At 46.4% G+C, this 14,755-nt stretch overlaps 1 protein-coding gene across 2 annotated transcripts in view; it reads left to right on the top strand.

The window, feature by feature from the left end:
• The window catches only part of C8H10orf90 (chromosome 8 C10orf90 homolog), a 220,696-nt gene that overhangs the window by 62,858 nt on the left and 143,083 nt on the right, over positions 1–14,755 (top strand). For both annotated transcript variants that reach the window (XM_026781037.1, XM_026781036.1), the window contains exon 2: positions 11,643–11,730. In XM_026781037.1, the coding sequence (XP_026636838.1) occupies positions 11,643–11,730 (88 nt within the window). The remainder of the gene's footprint in view (positions 1–11,642; positions 11,731–14,755) is intronic.

Genomic DNA, 14,755 nt, shown 5'->3' with positions numbered 1-14,755 from the left:
AACACCATCCTTCTTCATAGCTTCAACCATCTCTTATCGTCCCCTTTATGTGCTCACTGGACCACTATACAGATTCTTCCTACCCAGGGTCTGGCAGATAACCAAGGGACATCTATCCTCTGTCCTCCATAGCTGCCCTGGAGGTAACAGCATCTCATTTTGTGTCCTACAGGGCTTCGGGCCATAGCATCACACAAGTCCAGGGTTTGTGTCTCTCAAAGGAGAAACCTGGGCTTGCATAGTGCTTGGGAGAAGAGAGTGTCAGAGTCTAGGAACCCTGTTCTGGCTTCCCCCAACCTTGGACTGAACGTACTGATGTGTGTGCCCCTTTGTAGAGTGTTACCTTCAGCTGTCAACACTGGGCAGCTGATTGGACTGGGCATGCTTAGGAGATAAGCAATTCATTGGGTGTTTGTAGAGAGTTAACTAAGAGTGGAAGCCTTGCCCTGGTATGGGTAGCACTATCATAAGGTCAACAGTTGGAAAGTATAAAAGGGGAGAAAAAAGAAACAGCATCGGCACTCTCTGTTTCCTGGCCATCATGGTATATACACTTGTATAGAAACACATATATTTGTATGCATGTACATACTAAGGAGACACACATGTGGATGCAAATATGCAAATCTGCTGAAGACATACACATGTGCATCTATGGATACATGATGTGCAAATTTATATATGACTGAAAATGCACATATGTATGCACAAATAAACACATATGTTTTAGCAAACACATATATGCTAAAGCATAATGCATGTGCAAGTGAACACACAAGTAACTGTCCATATATGTATGCATAGCTCTTCCACACATATGTGCACATTTGTATAGATGTATATACCTGAGGAAACACACATATTCACAAAAATGCACACATATGCTGACAGGCACCCATACTTAGGAGCACACATGTGCATGTACATGCTACACAGACATGCATATACATATTTGTACATATGCATGTGACATACACATACCTAGAGAAACACACACATACACACTAACACCTACATATCCATCCATCCATCCATAAATATATTCTGCCTGATGAGACAAACACACATGCACATACAATGGATACACACACATGGAGTCTTGTAATGCATTTGAGCCTCCAGTGTTTTGTAAATCCTCTGGTCTGAGCGGAAAGGAAGCCAGGTGTTGCTTTTCCCCAGAGCTTGATGGACTTAACAGAAATGGTCTGCGGCGGGGGGGGGGGGGGGGCATCTCTGCTGTATCCTGATTCTGGCACATAGCTGGGTTCAGACACATTCCATGGGTGTTGTCACATGGGCAGCAAATGCCCCTCATGAGTAGCTTTGCTTCCCTTCCCGGCTCTTAGAGGAAAGAAGGTTCTTGACCTGTTGCCCAGCCTCTCTTAGAGCAGTAGAAACTCGCACAGCTCCCCATGTGCTGTGCTCCCCATGAATCTGTCAGCTGGATGCTCTAGACCATCGTGGACCTGAGGAAAGTCACACCCTGCACGCACATGCTCACATGCATGCTGCACACTCACAGGCCCCGCACGGGAGACTGCTCACACCACTGAGCCCCACCGGTCTTAATCCAGATCACTCGCCTGCAGTGGCCAGAGTAAAATTCTTGTGGGGAAAGACAGGCACTTGTGTTTAGAATTTAAAAAGTCTGACTGCTTACATTCCTCCTTCCTCTTCCCAGTGTCTCCATGGAGCACAAAGTTTGCATTCCAGGAAGGATGGCAAATGCATAGAGCCTTCAACAGAGGGGAAAAAGAGCCAGATACTTCCTTGCCATGTGACATTTTCTCTTTTTCCAGCTAGTGAAATAGTTAGTATTTGTTACATAAGGAGAGAGAAGAGCACTTTAATTAATATTAACAACCGGAAGGGGATTAGTGTCCAAATCCCCCATTACCAGTCAGTCTAATCCACCTAATTGTCTGTGCAGCTACTGCTGAAGCACTTGGAAGCCAGCCGGGAAAGCTTAGGGACCAGCAGATGGAGGCCTGCCACACTTACATATCAGAGGAGTGCCTGCGGCCCCCCTGCACCTTGTTTGTCCCCACAGTGGTCTATGATGGTCTATTCAACAGACATTTCCAGCTCTGCATAGCACCAAATGGGGCTTGCATGGCTGTCTCTGAGGAGCATGAAGCGATCAACTTCCTACACAGGACACCACCCTTTCCTCCACAGAAAGATCCCAGATTGCAAGAAATTGCAGGCAGGATTAAGGAAGCTCAGGGTCCACAGTAGAAGAAGTGTCTTCAAGTTACTGGGCTGGGGAGATGGCTCTTATGGGTAAAGTACGTGCTACATGAGTAGAAGACCTGAGTTCTATCCCCGGAGCCCACATGAAAAGACCAGGTGTGGCAGCCCACACTCATAAGCCGAGCATTGGGTAAGTGGAGGCAAGTGAGTCCCTGGGGCTCCAGGCTACCAACCAGTGTTGTTTCAGTTTCAATAAAAGACCTTGTCTAAAAGGAGGCAGCAGTATTGCTGAGGATAATACCTGAGTCTATCGTCTGACCACACCCATGTTCCCATGCATGCATGCACACCACACATGCTTGCACCCTTTCCCCACATATACACAAGAAGTTTTTAAAAAGACATGTCTCAAGTTTCTAAGTCATTGTTAGCAATAATACCAATAAGAAGTTAGCCAGCTTGAATGTATGACAGTTAGCTTGGGAGATAGGGCCAAGATGGCTGGAAGATGCCAAGAACCAGGAGATTAATGGGAAAGAGAGAGGAAATAAATTGAGGAATGGAGGAAAAGGGTGAAGGAAGGAAGAAGGAAGGGACAAGGGATGAAGGGATGGAGGGAAGGACGGACAGAGGGAGGGTAGGTTTGACAACTCCAGTGATTACTTCCTCTTCCCCAAACTATGCCAAGGACAGGGTCACATCCCAGAAAACTCAAAACATTTCACTCCATTTTGGCATCCTGTTTAAATACGCTTAGACATGCCACTGCCGAGTTAGCACATCTACGAGTTAATTCACACCTCCCTCAGAAAGCCCAGCTCATATGACAAGCACAAGCAAAGCAGTGTGCACACAGTGACCTAATTACAGGGCTGGGGGGAGATGACACGGAGTGTGTGAGGTACAAGGAGAGAGCGGGCAGAGGGCGTAACACCCGGTTAGTGTGATGGATGTTTAAACAACAGTTTGTTTCGTGGCGTGGCTGGAAGACAAGATGGATTTTGTTCTAAATACCCACTTTCAGTGGATTTGACGTTCAAAGATATTCGTTTCCATGTGGCTAGACTGTTGGATATATACACATACACGAGTGGGGGGGGGGAGAGGGAGGAGAGAAGGGAGAGAGGGAGGGAGATCTTGTTGGGGGATATTTGTTCTTTCTGTCCCTCTTCCAAGAACAGCACAGCGGATGTAATTACGGACCTGTTTGCCACACACTGACAGGAGGACCCAAGGTACTATCATTTGAGACTAAAGCTGCTGAGAAAGGGTGGCTGTAATGAGAACCTAGCAGCATGTGGATGGGAGCATCTCTGCCACTGACTGCTCATTGTGGACCAGGATCACAAGGATGATGGGCTGAGATCTTCGGTGGGGGTGGGGGTGGGAAGGACTGTTTACAAAAAGCAGAAGTTGTGTTATCCCACCCACCTGCATTAGTTACTACACGTGTAGCTGCGACTTAACACGTGACAAAGGCAATTTAAGGAAGGAGTGGTTCATTCTGGGTATAGTCCATTTATGGTGGCAGGAGCAAGAGACAGCTGTCGACATAGCATCCATAATCACGAAGCAGAGAGAGGTGGATGCTGGCATCTAGTTTGTTGTTCCTTTTTATTCCGTCCAGGACCCCAGTTCATGAGATGGTGCCCCCAAAATTCAAGGTAAGTCTTCCCTCACAAGCATGCCCAGAAGTTTGCATTCTAGATGATTCTAGATCTGTCAAGTTGACTATCAATACTAACAGCTGTTGCCCTTCATTTTTGTTGATATGCTTACTGGAATAGTAGTGTGTGTGTGTGTGTGTGAGAGAGAGAGAGAGAGAGAGAGAGAGAGAGAGAAAGAGAGAGAGAGGGGGGGGCATGGAAACAGAGTATCTGAGTACCCATGAGTCATCTGACTAGGTTCTTCATGATACCTGGACCAGAAGGGTAGAGAAACATGGCTGGGTGGGTTCTTGGCTGGGGAGTTGTAACTGGGTGTTGTCATTGTTGAGCTCATTTTCTGGCACAGACAAAGAATTGGGTGTCTGAGAAAGGTAGAGAGAACAGTCCTCAGAGAGAGGGAAAGGAAAAGCTCTCCTGCTTGCTGTTTCTCCTCACAATGCCTTTTGAGAACAAGATGCCCCCGGCATCAACTCAGAGAGCCAACATCACTTACCTTGTCTGCCTACATCTCTCTAACTCTCCTTCAAGAATGAGATTTTTGTTGAGCCAGCTCAGTGGGGGGCCCCACGTCCCAGTGTTCTTCTTGTTGCTTCAATGGCAGTAGCGACGAATCAGATGACACTGGTCAGAGATGATCAGACATGGCGAGGAGCCTCAGGGGTTATCTGGGTGGCAGGTGACAGAGTCCCTGGTGAAGACTTGAAGAGGACCTTCCTGAGCACCCATGCATCTCACAGACATTGAGATTTTTTTCAGATACTCTGGTTCTTTCCCAGCAATCCCAATCATACCCCTCCCAGCAGCCCCATCCTGCCCCAGCTGCCATCTTCTTGTCTCCCACGTCTGCCAGACTCCACTCTTGCTTCCTTCCAGCTCATCACCTCCCCAGTGTCTGACTGTCTCCTATAAATGCAAATCTGATCCAGGTAGGGCAGCCGTCATTTCCTTCTTCCTTAGAAAAGATCAGAGCCAGTTAGCAAGGTCCTCCCCAGCCTCTTGGTCAGTCCTTTCTTCTCTAATCTTCTCTTAGCTTCCTCTCCAGCCTCTATGACCTCAGGTCTACTCTTATGCACATTTGCAAAATCTCTCCCCTCCAGGTTCAGGAACACTGTTCTTTCTGCCCATGGCATATGGCTATTCATTTTCATTGCAGAGTAATATTTCATCACATGGTGTACCACTATTGTGACTTGCAGAGTTACATGCTTTCTTAGATAATCCCTGATGTGCACTACATTCGGGGGAAAGTAGTAGGTGGATGGGTAGGGGTGGGTCCCTAGAAGTGGATTTGCTAGGTTTTGTGATAATGTATGTTTGACCTTATAACAAACTCCCAAGCTGCTTTTCAGAGCCACCCACATCTCGCTTTATGCCTCCGACAGCAATGCCTGAGAGTTTGACTGTCTCTTTCCCCTCATCTATACTGACACTGTAGTATTCTGTCTACTAGTAGACGTTGTTAGTCTGGGTCCTTCTGGACAATGACTAATGACATTTCCCTGTGACCCCCTCAGAAGTCGCCTAGAGCTGTCCAACATGGTCTCATTTCTTAATATCTAGTTATTTGTCATCTCATTAAGTTCCAAGAAATCTTTGTATAATATGAACACATCTTTTGTCTAATCTATGTAAGGCAAACATCTCCTTTCGGTTTGGGGCTTGCTCTTTATTTTCTTACTAGTCATTTGTGATATGGAAAACACTCATAGAATTCAATGAGATTTTCCTTTTGTGGTTAGTGGTTTTGGCATTCTGATGAACCACATCTCTGCCTTCCCTGCGGTGTGATGATTTCCCCCTAGATTGCATGGTGTAAGTTTTGCAGTTGACAGCATTTGCGCTCAAGTCTATAATCTATTTAAAGTTAAATTTTGTATGTGGTGTGAGGTAAGCGTTAAGTGCATCTACTCCACCCCTATCCTGAGCAGGTATCATCCACTGTGTATAAAGAGTAAGAAGCACCGTGTTTAGGGATCATGATGAGAATTGTATGTTTGGAGCTGGGGTGGGGATTATGTTAGTCTGAAGCCTCCCAGGTGCTCCCCTCCTCCAATCTTGCCCTTTCACTTTTATGTGTAGTTTGAGGGGTCACCTGTATAGTTTCATTTGAACAGTGAGTCTCATATATCCTAATACAGACAGCTATCCTATCCCTAAAGCACAAGATGGGACACAGGGCCCCAGGAAAACTGAAGCTTGCTCAGTTGCACCCACATCAGTCACAGAGGCAAGAGCCAGGCCTCCTTCTGCCCCAAGCTGATTCTGCTTCGGGCACCCTACTCTAAGTCTAGGTGAGAGCCTCTGGAGGTACCCCTAAATCCCCACCATGCAGCAAACACCCTTTCAGCAGCCTAACACACAGCAGCCAGGAAGCTTGTAGACGAAATCATTTAGATCCTCTTTTCTGATGCTGTCAATTGCAGGGAGGTAAGAAATGGGACTGTCAGGAGGGGTGGCAGCCATCCAAGGCTGCACAAGCACATTCTGGATCTCTAGGGAAGACCCAGTCTATCAAGCCCCATGGAGCAGAGGTCAGCTTTGTGGATACTAATTAAAGACCGCCTTCCCCCGGCTTTCTGCAATGTGGTATGACAATCTAAGGATCTGCTTGGGTTTCCAAGGTCTCTGCATTCCTGCTACCAAGCTATGCCTGTGAGAGTGGGTGGGCTCACAAAGGAGGCTGAATTCCACCATTTCACTGTCAAGAACAAGGCCAGAGTCTGGACACGTTAATGAGGCTTTCAGGCAGCCACTTCAATGGTGCTACCATTTCCTGCTTCATTGGGATCTCTGAAAAGTTATCTCCGGGTGAAAGGACATGTACTCACTAATCTCACAAGGCTTTGATCAAAAAATCCAAGAGAACAACTTAAGAGGAAGAAGGTGTATTTAAGCTCATGATCGCAAAGGGTTTGGTTCCTATCCCTTGGCCCCATGTACCTAGAGGCACACATGTTGATGGGAGCCTGTGTAGGGGAGGAGCATCTTTGTCTCTCTGTATTCATAGCCTTAAGAACCTGCTCTCAGTGACCCACGTCTTCTGCTTGCTTCTCAAGTCCTAGAGTTTCCAGAACCTCCCAGACTGGCATCACTAGCCCGAGAGCAGAACTGACTTCTGACCCCAGCCTGAGGCTAGTGTGGGCAATTACATAAGACGTTATCTCAAAATAAGGAAGAGAGATGGGGTTTAGCTCAGTGTGTAAGTCTTGTCTAGTATGTGCATGGCTCTGGGCTCCATTCCTGTTAAAAGGAATGAATTAATGAATTATACTTCTGAAAAAAAAATCTTAGTCCTGACAGACCTGAGCTCCCCTTTCTCTGTGGGCTGTGAGTGAAAGAGGTTCTGTGGATGCACCTCTTCTCCCCTTGCCTCCCCTTGCACCCCTGAAAGCCCTCTAGGTTTCCAAGGTACCTCATTTCCTCCAAGGCTTTGGAGAGGTTCTACGAACTGAAGTTTATGGGGGCTTTTCGATTGTATCCTGTGGTGCGGAACTAAAGCTAAAACTTCCTACGTCTCATAGATTTCATGAAATGGCTGAGACCCACAGAATTATCTCACCCACTCCATAATGTGGAATAGTAAGCACAAAATTCATACTATAAATGATTGACTAGTTGTCTGCAGAATACCCTGTTACATCATTGTGATGGTTGATTGACATGGTCAACTTGATTAAGGAAAGACCTAGGGCTTGATGGCGTACACCTCTGTGTGTATCTATCCAGATAGATGAGTTCCATTGTCCGGAGCCCTTCTGTCTTCTCTATCTGTCTGTCTCCACATTGGAACAGAAACTACGTTGGCAGTCCCCTTTAATGCAGGTCTCTCAGAACCTGCCTGGCTGGGCCTTTGATCCCCTGGGTCGGATCCTGAGGTCCACTGAGGAGCAGTCCTTCTGAGATGGGTCAGGTAAGAACATATTTCAGAAATGAACCGTTTCCTTATTAAAGCCCTGCTTTACTTTCCACCAGCTATTGCCCCGCCTCCTTCTAGCAGGGGATTTAGCCACCCACGGAGTCCCTGACCTTCCACACCTCACACCTCTCTCTGAACTTCTGGGAATCAGGGGGCCCAATTAAGAAAGTATTCTATAGGTAGGTTCTAAGAAGTTTAAGACCTTCAGGAAAGAAAAGAATGCAAATGGCCATTTTGAAGGTGCTGGGCAGCAATTATAGATGTAGCCTCTCATCTGTTATTGTGTGAATGGCGTGAGGCAAAGAGAGGTATCACTCGGAGCTGCACCGAACCTCCTGGTGCCTCACAGAATAGCATTATGCTGCCTACCATTTCTTTCACATGGGTTGCCAGAGCCTCAGTCTCATAGACATTCTGTTTCTTAACGAAGGCCAAGGTGGCATGGGCTGCAGCTTCAGGGAGCATCAGCATATAGAATCTTCATAACTTAAGCCTTAAGACAGCTTCTATGCATCTTGCTGCCCAGACAGACTTGCTGCTGCCGCCGCTGCTGCTGCTGCTGCTGCTGCTGTGTGTGTGTGTGTGTGTCTGTCTGTCTGTCTGTCTGTCTGTGCATGTCTGTGTGTAGTCATCCCTTCCTGTGTGTGTGGAGGCCAGATGTAGATGCTGGGATGTCTTCCACTATTCTTGAGACAGGGTCTCTCATTGAATTTGGGCTAACCATTTCAGCTAGACTTGTTCACCAGCAAACCTCTCAGGATACTCCTGTCTTTGCCCCTCACCGATGGAGTTAAAGACATGAAGTTGCTCCTGGCTTTTTGTAGGTGCTGGGGTTCTGAACTTGGGTGTTCGTGCTTGCTCAGCAAGCACCTTACATACTGAGTCATCTTCCCACCCCGCTGCCATAGGTTTCATCATCACTTGCTCGGTGATGGATGTTTCGATGATGTAAACATCCTGGCACAGCCACTCCTAGAATAATGAAGACTGTATAATAAAAATGCAGCAGAGACCTTTAAAGTTGTGGAATTAGGACATGGCATGAAATCCCTGAAACTGAATTAGCCAGTCATATTTTGCATATCTGAAAAAATAGTTGCCTGGGCTCTGATGACACTGTACTTCTCTGCTTGGTGATCAGTGGCTCCATTGGGGGTGGATGTGCCTTAAACTTTAGCAAACATCAGAATCACTGGGTTCAGAACCCACGAGAGGATGTCTGATGTGGAGGTCTGGACAAGGGAGGATCACAAGAGAACTTACATTTCTGTCTAGCTCCTGGGTCATGCTGCTGCAGCTGAGATTGTGATCAGCTGACCCTCCAGGAGCAGACAATAGCTTACGGCACAAGTGCCCAAGGCTGGCGCTGCAAGCATGCTGTTCTAGGGATAGATTGCTCTGTTGTTCTGTCTGCATTTTATCAACTTCTTGCATTAGTCAAATGAGATGCCCTCTGTTCTTTGTACTTGGCTCATACGTATTGCACCTGATGCGGCATTTCTCCTTTCCTCTCCTCTCTTTTTGTTGCCTTCTCCTTTCTTCCAACCCCCCCCCCACACACACACACACACCCTTTCCAATTTTGTTCCAGGACCAAATCCTACCTTCAAGGATTCAAAGGGTATCCTGGTCTCTGCCCTCAACATTCTTGCCCGAGTTGCTGGGATGTCTGTCACTTGTGCTGTTAAACACCATGGGAGAGGGATAAAATGTGACAGTGCCCACGATGGATGTGTGCCCTAGATGGGGACATCCAGACTAGCATTGCTTGTTTTTTTTCTATGTGCTATTAGGTGTATCTATAACCTGCACATGACTTTCCTTTTCTGTCTGGTTCCCAATCCATGTGGAGATGCTCCCTGGACAGGTGGGGCAGTTTGCAAGATCAGCACACTGGCCATTGATTGTTTTAACTCCTGGAGAACAGAACTGATTTAAATGCAGCTCTGCTTGTCATTTCAGTGAGACTTTTTGGACGAGGAAACTGGGCACCTTGGACTCTTGTCCTGAGAAAACATTCCTCTTGGCCCTTCAGCACTGCAAGTGCTGGCCAAGCTGAACAGAGAAACTTCAGCCAGTCTCAGTGAACTGAGAGGCATAACTGGCTTTGGAGGGCGGCCCCCACCATCCCAGGCTCTGTCAGGGCATGGCTCCATTCAAATGATCAGAGAAGCTGCCTACCACACTGAGCTTCAGTCTGAGCAGAGAACGTTGGGATGATAATTTGAACAGAGATGATAACAATTGCCCTCATAAATATGAAACAGAATGCAATTTAAGAATATAAATCCAGAACTTTTAAACCTGAGATATTACATTGGATAAGGATCTTTTCGACAACTGAGAATCTGTTTCCAATATAAAATCGCAGGTAGAAACTGATGAAGTTTGAGGACGGGAGGCTTTTGAGCCCTGTGTTAGAATTCATAATCATTTCTCTCTTGGAATGTTTTTAGAGATAAAAGAAAATTACCTTGAGATTGAGTGGACCTCTTGTGAGTTTTTCTCAAGCCAGAGACCTTGGACAACATGTCCACAGATACATAGACCCAAGTGTCCTGAACTTCATCTTAGCGGACTGCTCTAGTATTCCTCCCTGGAAGGAGCCGTTATTATCTGGAGGTAGTTTTGTCCCTTGGGGAGGGTTCAGCTGGCACCCAAAGACACGGGCATTACTAAACAAAAGACAAGACGGGCTTCACAGCTGAGACTTAGCCAGCCCCAAGTGCCAATCATGGCAAATCAAGGCTGAGACTGTCTTGTGGAATGATGTTGAACCCTCGTGAGGAGCTGGCCTTGTTCTGTAATCTCGTGACGTCACCCATCTCTTCCTGTCCTCTCGATGAGTGGTGCACACTCTCCTGGGAAAGAGTTCTTTTGTCCCAAGGATTCCAGCTGAATCCTTAAGGTGATGGAACCCGCACGGGAGAGTGCTCGCATTTCCAGATTCCATCATTTTTATGGTATTTCGAAAACACGAAAGAAGTCTAATCACAAGGAGAAAACTAAGAGATGCAAATGGGAAGATGGGCATTTTCTCACCTGTTTCCATAGTTACATCATTACCTAAAAACTTCACTTCTCGACCTCAGTATTTTATTTTATTTTATTTATTTATTTATTTATTTATTTATTTTTTATTTTTTTTTTTGGTTTTTCGAGACAGGGTTTCTCTGTGGCTTTGGAGCCTGTCCTGGAACTAGCTCTTGTAGACCAGGCTGGTCTCGAACTCACAGAGATCCGCCTGCCTCTGCCTCCCGAGTGCTGGGATTAAAGGCGTGCGCCACCATCGCCCGGCTGACCTCAGTATTTTAAATGGGACCCGGAGGCCCCAGCTTTGGCTTGCTGTTCTTCCAGATCATGGCTGATGGTCCCCAGCAGATGTGGTTGTGCGTATCCACATGCCTTGCTTTATGTAACTTTGTGCGGGTTTCATGAGGGGCCTTAAGTTTCATGTGGATTGTCAGGAAACCTGAAGGAAATAGAGATGGGCCAGGGGAGTGGAGTAAAGAAGGCCATTGAACACTTCAAATCAAATGTGCAGATGCTGTTGGGAGGCCTGGGGAAGCAGCAGAAACAGCTGTGTTCTCTCTGGATGCCCTTAGCACAGGTCACACTGAAGTATGGTTGGCTCACAGTTCTCAGTTTCAGAGTGAAGGGTCCGGTGCTGTTGGTTCAGGGGTTTTATTAGAGGCTGTTGCTGGAGGCCGTTGGAGCACTTTATAGGCTCATTCCCAGAGCCGCTCCTGGCTATAGTGCCACTGCAGAGTGCCCAGGTCAAGGAGCTGCCTCAGTAACTGGGCACACACTGTTTCTTTCTACCACAGTCAGGAAGCTGATGTCTGTCTCCTTTTGCCCCCTCCAAGCTGCCAGCAGATGGTGACCACACAGTTGCCACCTTCAGAATTGCATCGCCCTTCTCTGACCGGGACGCTGCCACTGTGAAGCTGCAAGGTAGCCTTTATGTTTCCTTCTAGAGCTTGCTCTGAGTCAGTCCTCAGGGTACATTGAATTTGTTTTTCATACCCTAAGTGTGGGGAACTTCTTCAAAGCATGAAGATGTGTTTGACGCATTTTCCAGAGCCACTCACAGTAGCTGCGCACCGTGTCCATGCTTAATGCTAGCTAATGAGATAGTGGTTAGCTTGTGGCTGCGGAGAAGTCCAGCCCGTGAGACGGCAGAGGAAGGGCTTGGCCCTAAGAAGGGAGAAGTCTGGCAGCCTGCATCACCTGGTGGTGGAGTCCGGCAAAAGCCTTAGGGCCTGAGAACAGAAGATGTCAGCCTATCGGTCATGGCCCCTTTGTGTGTCATATGTCAGAGATCCCGTACATCAGATTTTCACATTATGATTTATAACAGTAGCAAAATTACAGTTATGAGGTATCAGCACAGTAATTTTATGGTTGGGGGGGTCATCATAATACGAGGAACTGTATTAAGGGCTCACAGCGTTATAAGGTTGAGAATCACTGGCTTAGGGGCCATCAGGGATCCTCAGTGTATCTAGGAGTAACAGTGTGGTCAGATGGTTTATAAGTTACATTGCTGGGAATCCATCTAACAGCCATGGCCTGACTTTCCTAATAGAGGATATATCTAAAGATGACTAGAGAATCCAGCTGCCTTTCCTCTCTTCCCAACACACTTGTGCTGGTCAAGCACACTCTCCAACTGGGGTTCCTGCTCTCTCACCAATTCTCCCTCAAATCCTTGGAATTCTTCAGAAGAAAGACCCTGCACAAACATTCCCACTCTTCCCTCACTGCGAAGAGAATCAGGTGAGAAATCCGTCCAGCCTGGGCCTTGGCTCTACTCTACTCACTATGCTCAGCAGTGAGTCTAAACGGGTTGTGGTGGAGACAAGCTACGCCTGCCCTCTCTGGTTAGACAGCTGTAGTTTTGCTTTGTCAGGGTAAATTAGCACCTCCTGTTACAAATGTAAATGTCAATCATAATGCTGGAAAAGCAGGACCAAGAACAGGGAAGAACACTGGCAATGTCACTAGCAGCTAGTCAGAGGGCAGAGAGGGACGTGCATAGAGGGCAGAGGGAGGCTGGGAATCTGTTCAGAAAAACACAGGCACGACAGAGACACAGGCTCTCCAAATCCTTCTATACGTGCATACACACACATGCATGCATGCACACTTGAACATGAGCGTGCATGAGAATTCACAAACATTCATTGATTATACATTCTGGTACACAGTGCATATCCAGAGTGCACACACATCTCCTGTTTATGTTACTGAGGAGCATATTATACATTTCTTGTCTTAGTGCAATTTCTCCAACCCACTGTGTTGTTGGTTTGTTATTGTTCTTGTTTTGTTTTGTTTTGTTTTTACTTTGGGGGTCCACCACCCAGCTCCCAAATAAATACACAGAAATTTATTCTTACTTATGAATGCCCAACCTTAGCCAGCTTTTCTAACTTTAATCTGGTTTCTCTTTAACTATATTTTGCCTCTAGGCTTTTTACCTTTATTTTATATGTATTTCTTTCTCCTTACTCTGTGGCTGGGTGGCTGGGTGGCTGGGTGGCTGGGTGGCTGGGTGGCTGGGTGGCTGGCCCCTGGCATCCTCCTCTCTTCCTTTTCTCACTCCTCCTCCTCTTCTTTCTTTTTGAGCCTATGTTTTCTTCTCCTATTTATTCTCTCTGCCTGGCAGCCCTGTCTACCCATCTCTTGCCTACCTATTGACCGTTCAGCTCTTTATTAGATCAATGTAGTGTTTTAGGCAGGCAAAGTAACACAGCCTCACAGAGTTAAACAAACGCAACATAACAGAATGCAATACATCTTTGCATCATTAAACAAATATTCCACAGCACAAACGAATGTAACACATCTTTAATATTCCACCACAACCCACCACGATCAGATAAGCCAATCCAAATTAACTTTTGGAAAAATGGATTTAATGAATAAAATACAAAGCTCACAGGGGCCCAGGATGAGTTGAATAGTCAAGTCAGAAGGGCGAAGACCAAGTCATCTTAGGACCGTAGCAGGGGGAGCCTATGTCTTCTTTCCCCTGGGGGTTTGTCTCTACTGTGCCCATATCTCTCATGTGGTAGCTTTCACACCGACCATGAAATAGACACGTTCAGACTGATCAGGCATCTGCCCCCAGTAAATCCCCACAGCCAAGAGAGAGCAAGCTGATGGAGAAGCAGGTCCACAGCTTTCACTCTGAATCAAGGTCATTCCCAAGGAGCATCATGAGAACACAAGATCTCAGGCACCCTGGACTGTGTCCCATCCATTTTGTAGAAGAGATTGACAATCTTGAATGAGCTCCGTAATCACCTGCTTCCCCACCTATACAATATAGATGGCAATTCCCGCATTATGGGGTCACTCAAAGGATGAAGAGCCCTGACAGTAGTACCTGGCTCTCATCTCTTCACCAACATTTACTTGTAGGTGAGCTAATTTGCAGTATAATGTAAAAGCATAGTGGCGCCCATTTCCGAGATTGCTCTTGGGAAATCTTTCCTTGTTAGTTTCATTCCTTTTCTTTTTGTCTTATCTGTAGCCAGAAATAATATGCACACTAAACTCTTAAATGTTTCAAAGGATCTTTGATAGGAACAGAGTTCAGTGAAATTTGCTCAGTGTAAAATTGCATCAAGAAATACAGATTTGCAAAACCCTTCTAAAATGAAATCTCCCAGAAACACCTGTCTGCAAGCAGTTGATAAGTCTGACCTAGAGTGGCTGCTGGGTCCACTGAGAAAGGATACGGAGTGTGCTGTTTCAGCTGGGGTAGGTGGTGCTAACCGCCTCTGCACAGAGCAGAGCTGGCGTGTATTAGCTGAAGAGTATTATTTATAAGGAGCAATACACTTATCCGAGAGTACAGTTTCATAAATCTTCAATGACAACATCTCTGTGACTATGACCCAGGCATTTTTGAAGTTTCTGCTCTTCTCTTCTCTTCTCTTCTCTTCTCTTCTCTTCTCTTCTCTTCTCT

Source organism: Microtus ochrogaster, chromosome 8 (assembly GCF_000317375.1).
Source record: "Microtus ochrogaster isolate Prairie Vole_2 chromosome 8, MicOch1.0, whole genome shotgun sequence".
NCBI classification, from domain to species: Eukaryota; Metazoa; Chordata; class Mammalia; order Rodentia; family Cricetidae; genus Microtus; species Microtus ochrogaster.
Note: the sequence above shows the minus strand (reverse complement) of the source record. Positions and strands in the feature narration are given on the sequence as shown.